The following is a 12,325-nucleotide window of genomic DNA, read 5'->3' on the forward strand; positions in this document are numbered from 1 at the left end:
TAAATTGTTGAAATTTTATGTATTTTGAAATTTTAATTTGTAATTAATCATTGTTTTATTTATATTCTAATCTTAATTAATCTATTATAATAATATTAACAAAATCATCAAATAATAAAAGTAATAATATTTTAATGTTAAAAAGATTTGGATCAGTCAATAGTAGTGATCCAAATTTGGACCAGTACTATTCACTGATCCAAGTGGATCACTTTTTAGTCCACGGTTTGGTTTGGGACAGAATTGCCCCAAATTTGGATTTTTGGATCACGGTTGGAGATGCCCTTGGATATACGGACACATTGCCCCTACTCCCAGGAGACAGCTGAACCAAACCAACGATGCAGATGATTAATATGTAACTTGCAGATAATAATCTTCTACTTAATTTACATAAGCTGAGATGACTATAGCAAAATAGGATGACTTAAATCAACATAGCAATGTAAAGATGAAAATATCATCTAGATTATATACAGTGGTCCTAAAAGCACATACAGAAAGACAAAAACTGCAAGTTGGCTTAAGAAGCAGACATATATGGGCCATTCAGAAAACTGTACAAGGTCTCTTTGGTACTTGTCAAATTATTTTGAAGGCCCTGAAACAATGTGTGGATCTTACCAATTGCCTGTCTTCGAGGGCACTTCAAACTGGATAGCAATAATATTATCCCAGCACAGTTTTATTCTAAAACCGTCTTTCTTTCTCTACCATCTTTTTTCTACACAATTTTCTTCCTTGCATAATTTTTGTACTGCGAAAAACTTCATATTTTCAACAGTTCACCATTTTCTTTGACAGCTCCTTGGTTAAGTGTCAAGCATGCCCGTGTCGGTGCTTGTCGCCAACTTATGAATTATTCTACCAGCCTTTTCAGCATGTTTCATACAGACCAATACATCAATATAAGATATAGAGATCCAAGATTTCACTAATTTTGAGGCTGAAACTGTTAATTATATGTCACAGAGATTGCAGTAGGAAAAGTAAAGGTATATAAAGCAATAAGGCATGATTTGGAATGATTGCTTTGTGGATCAAAATAAATAAATAGCTCTTCATGCACTATATGAAACTATTCAATTTCAGAAACCCAAAGTTTATTACAGATCAATCATGAGCATCCAAGTTTCATAGTTTTCTTACAAGTGTGCTGCTCGATGTACCCAACAATTAAAACAATGAGGTTCATGCTAGTAAAATAAACATACAATCAAAGGCGCGAAATAGGGGCACTGTAATTTCTTCCTTCGCCCAGAGAAGGGTAATCTGTATATCCCTTAACAGGATCTTGAGTATAGAAAGTAGCTCTCACATACCTATTTAGTGGTGCATTATTCTTCAGTCTCAAAACCAAGTCTGGATTGGAGATAAACAATCTGCCGTATGACACTAAATCAGCATCGCCTTGAGCCACAGCTTCCATTCCTAGAGCACGAGTATATCCCCCACTGCCGATGAAAGTTCCGTTATAAGCTCTTCTCAGTGTCCTGATTAATTCAGCTTCCTCACGTTCACTAACATGCCTCCCTGATTCTGTCTGGCCATAGGCTGTGTACCTAGGCTGAGTTATATGGAGGTAAGCAAGTTCAGAGCCCAATTCTATCTGGAATTCGTTAAGCCTCTCGATCACTGCCAGACCAAGGCTACGTGGATCCGAGTCCTTGGCGTCAAGGTGATCAATTGCTGGTGAAATCCTGAGCGCCACACGGTCTATTCCAATGGCTGAAACAACTGCCTTAACTACCTGCATTACAAATTTGCAACGGTTTGCAAGTGATCCACCATACTCATCTGTCCTGTCATTAATGCCATCCTTCAAGAACTGATCAATGAGGTAGCCATGTGCTCCATGGATTTCAATTCCATCAAAACCTATATATACATAGTTAGTCATTCATGTATAGACAGAGAATCCTACTTGTACAACAGTCAAAGTTTCTAGAAGTTAAATAGAAAATTTACTCGGTATAAAAAAAAATCTGGTTCAAGTGCTTGCCACTGTTAAACTATAGTAGGCGATTGTCTTCTTAACAATCACTTGGTAATAATTTCTTTTCTTGTCCCGTAACAAAGCTAAAAAACTAGGTCAATCCAAACACATCCACGCCTATTCTACTAGCCCAAAAGAAAAAAATATTGGAACAACCCCCCCGCCCCCGCAAAACGGTACATTCACAAACATATAGTGCACTTCAACTATAATCAGCAATTCTCCCAAACTATGTTACGCCTACTGTTTATAATGATTTTGAAACATAAATTGTAGATGACACATAAAGCTGAGTACTTCTAATGAAGGTCAAATTAGCCTAACGAGAACAAGGGTTGCCTAGATCAACCAAACAAATATTACCTGCTTCTATGGCATTTGTTGCAGCCTGCCGGTAGTGTTCCACCTCCTCTGCTATCTCATAGATTGACAGAGCACGTGGCTTTGGATAACTTGCGTGTGATCCATCTGGCATTAGTATTTTCCACCTGTTTGATATCGGATTTGATGTAGAGGATATTGGCGCTGCCCCGTCAGCTTGATACACTGATCAATTCAAAAATTACTGAATTAGATTCCACGTATAGAATATATCCAACAGAAGTTCATCCGTAATGACTCCAGTACAGCAAACACTTCCAACTAGCTACCTAGGATTACTGCAAATTACACGGTAGCTAACCTTCTAGTTCATCACCTTGCTATCCATTATGTGAACATCGAAATAATAATACCATACTAAATTTCAGAATTCATCAAATTCACATCCTTGATTAAATTTAAACTGTTCCCTCCACAATTTTGCAAACAAATACTCAATATATATATTCATCTTTAAAATCGAAAACCTAGAAATAACAGTCAATAGATTATAGTGAATAAACATATACAATATCAGAAGATTGGTCATTTAATTTTACACCATACACATGCAGCATACTGCAGAAATATTAATACATAAAAATGGGAGTCTCCAACATGAATGACTTGACACGTTAAAATATAATACTGTATAACATTTGATTTATACCTTGATGAGATGCTCTGCCAACATGCCAAAGTTGGCAAAATATGATAGCCCCCGTCTTGTGTACTGCATCCACTACTTTTTTCCAGGCCTCCACTTGTTCCTTATTGTATATCCCAGGCACATGAGGAAATCTAGTACCCCACATTACATTCTTTTAGGATTAGTGCAAGAATAAAAATCTTTTTCCACTCAAAACTAGATCCAATCCGATTACAATATCAATGCATCTGGCACTGACTTTATGACATGATAATTACTTGTATGTGAAATGATACAGTGACAAATGCACTAAAGTAACCTTTTTTTAGTGGAGGGGACATGAAGAAACAAGTAGAAGAAGCATGATCGACATATTGTATCTCAATTTTATCCTAAAAAAACTAGAAGGCATTATAGATGTTGTTTTAGTAGACATGTACTCTACAGAATTACAATATTTAATTTGTTAAAGGTGTTATAAATCACAAAAACTACCAAGAACATTATTTCTAAAGCTTACATAAAAAGTGCACTTGTTAATGTTTAAAATTATTCAAGTCGGGGTCTTTGCAGAAAAGGCATCTCTACTTTCAGTTAGTGTAGAAGAAGACTTGCGTATGTTTTACCATCCTCAGACCATGCTCCAAAAGCATGATCCACTGAGTAAATTTCACTTGGTTTTACAGAACAAGTAATAATATTTATAAAAAAAAAAAATTGCTCAACAGGTATCATTTGTGATATTGAAAAAATGTTTCAAAATCCGGACTGCTTAACCAATCAAATTGAGACAGGGTTTGTTATCCGGCTAACATTTTGTTAGGCAAATATCATCTCTAAAAGGGATTATAATCCCTTTCTAACAACCATGGCCGACCTTTTCAATTAAATAGTAGTAAACTCAACTTAAAGTAAACCTCCATTTTTCTAATCACTTAAACTTATGTGAAGAAAACTTAAAATTATGTCTAGAGTAATGTATTAAAAAAAGCACCACTTCAAGTGTTCATAGTAATTTACTACCTACCAATCACTAAGCCTAATCACTCCACTATATATTATAATTATATAGTAGTAACCAAAATGTAAATTCCTGGCAAGAAAAAATGCAGACTGAAAAATTACCCAGCAGCAGAGGGTGAAGTCATGGTACCCTCGGTGATAAGTAGTCCCCCTTGAGTTGATCTCTGAGTGTAGTACTCCACCAGTGCTTCATTTGGAATTCCATTTATAGCCCTGCATCTCGTCATGGGTGCCAATACCACCCTGCACACAACCTCAATAAATTAACACCGTCGCTCATTTTCTTCGTTCCAAAATAATAATCGCTTTCCCAAAAAAAATAAAAATTGTTTACCCTTCAATAGTTCCTTACCAAGGTTAACACTACTCAACACACAATTATTCGATAAATTCATCGATGCAATAAATATGAATGCTAAATGATTTTCTTAATATGCATAAACAAAACATCATTTAATTACCCTCTTGACGTTCTTACAACAAGTCAACAATTCAGACAACTTTTTCTATGACCAAAATGCCCTTCCGACTATTTCGGACAAAAGAAAACCGGTGAAATCTAAAAACCCACCTGTGAGAGAGATTGAACTTGCCCATCTTGTATGGAGAGAAGAGAGATGGGTTGTCACCGGAATTAGCCATGATCAGTCGTCGGAGATGTAGTGTTGACCGGTCAGATGTGAATATACTCCTGCGAGTTTGAAGTGATTTGGTCGGGAATTTCTGTATGATTGCGGATATCTAGACTCTGAGCTTGCATTTATAGAGCTTGTTGAGATGCAAGGAAATAACAAACACGTGGAGAATACTATTAGTTTACTTTTCATGTCTTGTTTACACTTTTCCGTCCACTTCTTTTCTCCGTGTTGATCACGATATTATAATCATAATAATCGTCCGCTCCCTAACAATCCAGTGACAGAATATATTATTCTAAAAAAATTGTTGATTTTGAATATTTAATATATATATTCACCCCGCCCCGCTCGACCCCGATCCGATCCCCGCCCCGTTCGGGTCGGTGATTCGGGGAATTTTTCGGGGACGGTGCGGGGATCAGGTAAAGTTTTATAAAAAATTCGGGGTTCGGGTCGGGGTCGGGGATTCTTGTCTCCCTACCCCGATCCGATCCCCGACCCCGATTGTATATATATAAAAATAATAATATGTTTATATATATTTATTATTTTGATATATATTATACTAAATAAATTATTATAAACATATGCCTTTTATGATATTATTAAACTTAAAAAGTATTCTTTATTTTTATTGGTCGATTATAATTATATTGTAATATAATATATTTTATAATTTTAAAATTAACTTAAATTTATATTATAAATCAATTGTAATATGATTTGATGTTGAAAATATGAGATAATATCATTTTATTAGTATATTAGGAATTAGTATTTTGTTTTTTATTAAAAAGTATATTATATATATTATAAAATCAATATTTTTTTATTAAAAATTGAAATTTCCCGAATTCTGGTGGGGATCCCGTTCCCCGTTCGGGGCGAGGATCGGGGAGGGAAAGTATCCATGTTCAGGGTTCGGGGCGGGGTCGCGGATGAGTTTTGAATTCGGAGATCGGGGGCGAGGATAGTACTCCCCGACCCCAAAGTGCCCCGCGCTCATCTCTACGAAAAACTGACTACTTTTGAATTTCTCTCGTTCGATTCTTTATAAGTATTAAAACTACTTATAATATTACGTCGTATTCGAGTTTGCATCATTATACAAGCGAACTGAGCATCGCAAAATTATATCCCCTATGTATCCTCAATACGTATCTTAGGGCACATATAAAACATAATTTCATGATTTTTTTGAAATTTTTTTTTATATAAAAATTTAGATAGTAAATATTTATTCAGAAAAAAAATAATTTGAAATAATTTATCAAACTATATTTTGTGAGAATATTAGAATGCGCATCGAGTTCCTATGTTTCAATATACAATTGAGGGGGACGGAAGTAGTAGTCCTTTACTTATTAAAAATGTCCACTTTAGTTATTAAAATGGTTTGAGCAAGACATATGAACCACTTTCCCATAAAAGATAATCCTTTCGTTTATTATGACTTAGTCTCTTGTCACTTTTTTCGTTTAATATGTCGGGATTGTTCATAATATGAGACAAATTATTAATTTGCATATAATATATAAGATTAAATATAATCATGAATTATCTTGTTGGATTCGTATACAAATACTTTAATATGATGAATTTTTATATTTAATACTTTTTTTCTTGACCATCTTTTGTCAAATGGAGACCAGTATTTTAATTCCCGGAAAACATGCGAATTGTGAAAATGTTTTATATTATATTATATTTTTTTCAATCAGGGATTATACATGTTCTTAGATATACAAACCTGAGTTCATTATGGTATATGTTGGTTGATCGAAGGATTTGGTAAGGTTTTACGCGGTTTTTAAATGATTTTGGCATGGCAATCATATTCTTGTGGTGGGGGTGTTCGAATTCGTGTCAACATAGTCTACAATGAGTATAATCCAAAATAATTAATTTTGTCATTTCTTTCTATAGTTTCTCTCTTCGGAAACTGCTATCTTCTTCTTAAATTTCTTTCATGATCCCACTGTATCTCTCTGTATCTAAACTGTTATTTGCATTTCTTTACTTATAATCCGGAGAATACATGAAAAACATACATAAAACTTAGAAATCATTCATTCCTGGCAAATTGGTTTTGAGGGTGTATTTTCCATCGTCCCTGTCATTATTACATAAGGGTGGGTAGTGGCGGAGTTAGTCATAAATGGCAGTGGGGGCAAAATTTTTTAGTAAAACATTACTTCCTCCGTCTCATATTGATGAAAAAATTACGAATATTAAGGTTTTAAAACATTGTCCTTAAATTCGTATAAAAATAAGACATGAACAAATAATGTTGAACAAATATTTACAATCATGTCACCTTATCTACTCATCCATTAATCAACATGCTAGCCGTTGATCAGCTATATTGAATCTTATTCTAAGTTGAATTTTATTCTAAGTGCAGAATAAAATAGCTTTTTATCATCAAGAATCATATGTTCCTAACATCGGGCACTCAATAGTAATAATACTATTAGTTTATAACTTGATGAACAGAGATATAGTTTTTGAAAATCGAAATTTATTTTAGTGATTCGTTTATAAATTGTCTTACGAATAATTAATACACTGATATATACATGATTAGAGTCAAGGTTTTTTTTATATAAATAAAAATAAAAAATTAGTGAGATTTAATAATTATATTAGAATTAGAAAAAAAAATTTTGAAAATTGAAAAATAATTATGAATTTTATAATAAGAATCATACTTGTTATAGAATAGAAAACAAAGGGGTGAGCGATTCGTGCTTTGGACTGGTCTCGGTGCGAGATGCCTACGTATCTTCTGCGTGGAGAAGAATCAAGTCCAAAACGTAGTTCTAGTTATGAGGGGTAGAGCCCTTTATATAGGCGCTTCGGAGTCAGAAGCTGGACGGAAGTGCAATTCCGCGTATCAGACTCCTTATCGAAGTATGCCTCGAAGCAAGAGATAAGATAGGACTCTTATTCTCTTGTTGTTGACGTTTATCCGAACTTCTGAATACTTATCTGATAGAGTCAGATGTACCATAGAATTCAGACTTGTTACTGGTCCTCTGACTGGGCCCTTACTAATTAATCACGAAATTATCTAATAAATAGAGACTCAGGCCCTTTTTAACTGGGCTTTAGTGTTCTCGGGCTTTTAATATCTAATAATAATTAAATATTACTTCTGACCTATATCATTTGCCCCCCAACTTTCGACAAGTTTTGTAAAAACTTTTCAAAAGTTGCTGAGTTCTTTTTGGCTTTCTGAGCCCCTGATTCGCATATCATGCGAGAAAGCTAACTTCTGTAAATTCTCATCGTCCAAGGTCTGAAGTTCCATAAATAGCGCAAGGATCTCACCGATCTCCATAAATAGCGCAAGGATCTCACTGATCTTGACTACTTTGAAACAATTCGAGAGATGACTTGAATTGACTGTAGAGTAAAGATAGTTCTGTTTCGTATCCTTCGGGATCGTACTTCATTTTCGATTGGAGTACCGGAAGACACGGGTCTTTCTTTTGACCTTTCGGGTCGTTCCCACGATATTACGAATCAACAAGTATTACGTTTGTAATGGTACTTTTGAGTACTTTCGTATTTTTCCAGGGCTAAATTCAAATTGGAATTTTTATGATTGAATTTCAATCTTCTAGAATTTTTCGAGCCTTTTGAAATCAAAATCTCAATTTTATGATTTTCTCTGAATTTTCAGGGTTTTTACCATATATATATATTTTTTTTTGATTTTGGTGAATGCACACTAGTCAAGCGGCTCCCTTGGCGTTGGTAATCCACGCCAAGGAGGCATCATCATATCCACGCCAAGGAGGCTTTGCTTCCTAGGCGTGGCTGGTTTCACAAGAATCAACAAAGGAATGCTCCCTTGGCGTTGGTACACCACGCCAAGGAGACATTAATGGATCCACGCCAAGGAGACCATGCTTCCTAGGCGTGGCTGGTCTCACAAGACTCAATTAGAGAGATGCTCCCTTGGCGTTGGTGTGCCACGCCAAGGAGACATATGTATATGCACGCCAAGGAGACAATGCTTCCAAGGCGTGGCTGGTCATTCATGACTTATCAAGGAAATGCTTCCTTGGCGTTGGTGGTCCACGCCAAGGAGATATATATACATACGCGCCATGGAAGTTATGCTTCCTAGGCGTGGTTTGTTGCTAACTTGATTTTGCCGGATCCTGTGGGCCAAGGTCTATTTCTGGCAGGCCTATATAGCTTAATTTTCCTTTTCTTTTTATTTAGACATCTCTAGGTCCTTCCAGAATGATCGAGGCACTTCTGAAAAGTTTGAATTTCATGGGCTTCCCGCCTGGACAAAGCCCATTCACCGGCTAAGGAGCCCATTTGACCGCAAACAGACGGTAACCCTAGAGTTTACCGGTTGTTGAACCGGTTAGATCTCCCTATATATTAGAGTGACTTGGGAGTTCATTTCCCTCATTCACCAAAATTTTCAACTCTCGGAGCCCAAACACTCTCCCAAGTTCTCTCAACTTTCCATAGTTTTTAGGCGAGTTTTCCGGCAATCTTCAAGAAGATCCCAGTTTCCGGCCGATATTCAAGCAACTCTCCAGTTTCCGATCAATTTTCATCTTTTCTCCATCATTTTCTGGGTTAGAAGCATTCATCCGAAGAACATCAATGGCGGACTCCAGCTCTTCCCAGCAATCTCAACTTTCCCAGCCCTCAACCGCTCATCCTCGCGCGAACCGAGGTAAAAAGAAATCTCTAGTCCATGCTAGTGTTTTTTCACTTAGAGATTTACTTTCTGAATTTGGGGAAGCTTTCCCTAATTTGTTGCACTTAGAAGCATATAAGTTTCCTTCGAAATATGATCAAGAGGCCGTAGATACTATAGCTGTAGCCTTTGGGATAAATGGGCCATACAGGGCTGAGGCTCCAGGCCCAAATGACAGGTCTTGTTATCCAAAGCCCGGGGCCCTTAGGATTTATAAGGAAACTCTTTATGCTGGTTTTAGGTTTCCTCCGCCCATGTTTGTCTGTAGGCTCCTAGCTGAGGCCCGTATTTGTCCTACTCAACTTCAGCCCAACGGGTGGAAGTTTATTTACTGTTTTCTAGTCCAATGTAGAAAGCATAATTTGGAGCCCAGTGTAGCTGTTTTTAGGTATTTTTTCAAATTTGTAAACGCACCCAATGATGAGGGCTGGGTTAAAATTCAAAATAGAAATGTGGCCCGTAGCATTTTTGTTCCTGACACGGCCCCTGACTCCCTTCCAAATTGGAAAAAACAATGGTTTTATGTTTATATGGAGGGGGCCAGTTGGGAGGATTGCTTCTTTTCCAACTTTAGTAAGGCCGAAGACGGGCCCGTTAGGTCCCTCAAGTTGGGCTTAGAAGAAGAGGCCGCGATCCGCATCTTGATGGGAGACAACCTTCACCACTGCTCTCTCCTACTTTCCGAGGCCTCACTTCAAGCACATGGGCTTAGCGATTTAGGCCCAAAGGGTATCCCCTTTAATCCTTATTATTATTATTTTTTACGAAATTGATTATGGGCCGTAACTTATTTGCTCCTTTTTATTTGCAGCTCTTGCCACTTTGGGCAACATTTTCAAGAAAAGGGAAACGGCCGCTTCGAAGACCGTTCCAGTGGAGAGGGTCCGCACTAAGCGGCCCAGGAAGGAGGGCGGTTCTCCCATTGTGGAGAAAGTTCCGGCCTTTATGGCCGAGAGGCCCATTGCCATCGATGAGGATCCAAATCCTTACGTGGTCCAATGGGGCCTTTTGAACAAAGACACCATTGTGGGCGACACTCGGGCCGCCGCAGAGTGGTCGAGGAATGTTGTGACCCCGAGGGACAAGGCCCACGTGGTCGAGTCCTCGGACGACTTGCAGATTGAGCTTCTAGGAGCTCAGGCCGTGGCGTCGGTAAGACATTCTAAGCCTTTTATGTATCTTGTAATACTTTGTCTTTGTTTATTTCTCTTAACGTCTTTCTTGTTTTTGTAATCTCGTAGGTCAATACCTACCTTCAGGCCGCCCTCCACAACTTGAGGGAGGTGAGGACCGAGAAGACGATCGCCGAGCGCGATCGTGATAGGTACCTTGAGTCCTCCTCGGCCAACTTCGAACGCTTCCGTGAGGTGGAAAAGGAGTTGGCGGCCGAGAAGGAGAAGGTTCGGACTTTGGAAGCAGAGCTGGATCGAGTCCGTACTGAAGCAATTGAGGACTTCAAAAAGTCCAAAGAATACGAGGACCTGTTAGCGGCGGAATACGACGCCTCCTTCCCGGCCACTTTCAAGAATTGCTGGGAGGCCATTATCGAGGAGCTGGGCTCCAAGATCGAAGGAGTCACTCTGGAGAAGTTCCCCGTCCCCCCGATCCCGGGGAAAACCTCAGAATCCTCGGAGGACCTCGAGGAAACGGAGTTCGGGGACTCCCATCCACTCGAGACCCAGGAGGAGGAAGCGCAAGACGGGGTTGACTCCCCCATGGCTGAGGATGTGGAGAAAGAAGAGGAGGTCCCCGAGGAGGAGGGGAAGGCCAAGGAAGGGGACGACCTCTTTGATGATGGTCTACTCTAGATTAGGTGTTTTCAGCCCTGCGTGGCTTTAATTTGTATATTTATTCGGATATTTATGTCAACCCTTCGGGGTTTAACTCCTTTATTTATTTGTCAACTTATCTATCGAGTTAACTTCTTTTATATCATGCTTTTAGCTTCGAGCTTTACTTAGCACTTTTCAACTTCGAGCTTTTATCCATATTGATTCATACTTAGGATTTCATATCTTTAAACATGTAAGTTCAGTTTAGAACTTGTGAACCTTTCATCAAAGACAGCTCAAGTACAAATAAAAAATAACTTGGGCAAACAAGTTAGATAATCCTCAGGACTTTATTATTATAGTAAATGAAATAACTATCCTTGGAAATCGACTACATGGCAGTGGTCAACATGACCTTATTTTTGTGGTAACTACTAACTTCTGTTATCACAGAGTAGTCATCAAATATAATATATCTTTAAGTTGGTTGCATGCCAACTTCTAGGGACTTCAATTCCTTCCAAGGTTTGAAGCTTGTATGAGCCATGGCCTGTGACAGTCTTAACTTGGTAGGGGCCTTCCCAATTTGGAGCCATCTTGCCTTTGGGACCTACCCCTGAAGCCTCAATTTTTCTAAGTACCAGATCTCCTTCCCTGAAATATCGCTCCTTAACTCGTAGGTTATAGTAATAGGAAGCTCGTTTCTGGTTTTCCACAATCTTAGCATGAGCTTCGTCACGAATCTCATCGATCATATCAAGCGCGAGTCTCATACCTTCTTCATTGGCTCCTGGCTCATACTGCTGGACCCTGGGGGATGTATGAGTGATCTCAAGTGGCACCACTGCCTCGGCTCCATAAGCCAGCTGAAAGGGGGTTGCCCCAGTTGAAACCTTGCAAGTTGTTCGATACGCCCATAGTATGGGGAGTATCTCATCGGCCCACGATCCCTGGGCTTTCTCAACTCTTTTCTTCAGTCCATCAAGAATTATCCTATTGGCCACCTCAGCTTGTCCATTAGCTTGAGGATGGGCAACTGAAGTGAAGCGTAACTCAATCGAGTAATCCTCACAATATCCTCTAAACTCAGCATTATTGAACTGAGTCCCATTGTCGGTAACCATGACTCGAGGTATTCCGTACCTGCAGATAATG

The 12,325-nt window shown here is 38.3% G+C and overlaps 1 protein-coding gene across 1 annotated transcript; it reads right to left on the bottom strand.

Moving 5' to 3' along the window:
* Positions 1-1,064: 1,064 nt before the first annotated feature.
* LOC108199874 (12-oxophytodienoate reductase 3) lies at positions 1,065-4,878 on the bottom strand. The gene is made up of 5 exons (XM_017367877.2): positions 4,600-4,878; positions 4,131-4,271; positions 3,027-3,157; positions 2,360-2,542; positions 1,065-1,878 (listed from the first exon to the last, which is right to left on the bottom strand). Exons 1-5 carry the CDS (start codon positions 4,668-4,670, stop codon positions 1,217-1,219), a joined length of 1,188 nt encoding a protein of 395 aa, XP_017223366.1. The 5' UTR covers positions 4,671-4,878; the 3' UTR covers positions 1,065-1,216.
* Between the last annotated feature and the right edge of the window lie 7,447 nt (positions 4,879-12,325).

Source organism: Daucus carota, chromosome 8, assembly GCF_001625215.2.
Source record: "Daucus carota subsp. sativus chromosome 8, DH1 v3.0, whole genome shotgun sequence".
Classification (NCBI taxonomy): domain Eukaryota; kingdom Viridiplantae; phylum Streptophyta; class Magnoliopsida; order Apiales; family Apiaceae; genus Daucus; species Daucus carota.

Excerpts from the sequence above, each read along its gene's own strand:
- LOC108199874 (XM_017367877.2), bottom strand. The coding sequence starts at position 4,670 with ATGGCTAATTCCGGTGACAACCCATCTCTCTTCTCTCCATACAAGATG. Across the intron at positions 4,272-4,599 it reads AAGTTCAATCTCTCTCACAG|GGTGGTATTGGCACCCATGA; the intron begins GTGGGTTTTTAG and ends GGTTGTGTGCAG. Across the intron at positions 3,158-4,130 it reads ACTTCACCCTCTGCTGCTGG|ATTTCCTCATGTGCCTGGGA; the intron begins GTAATTTTTCAG and ends GTGGGGTACTAG.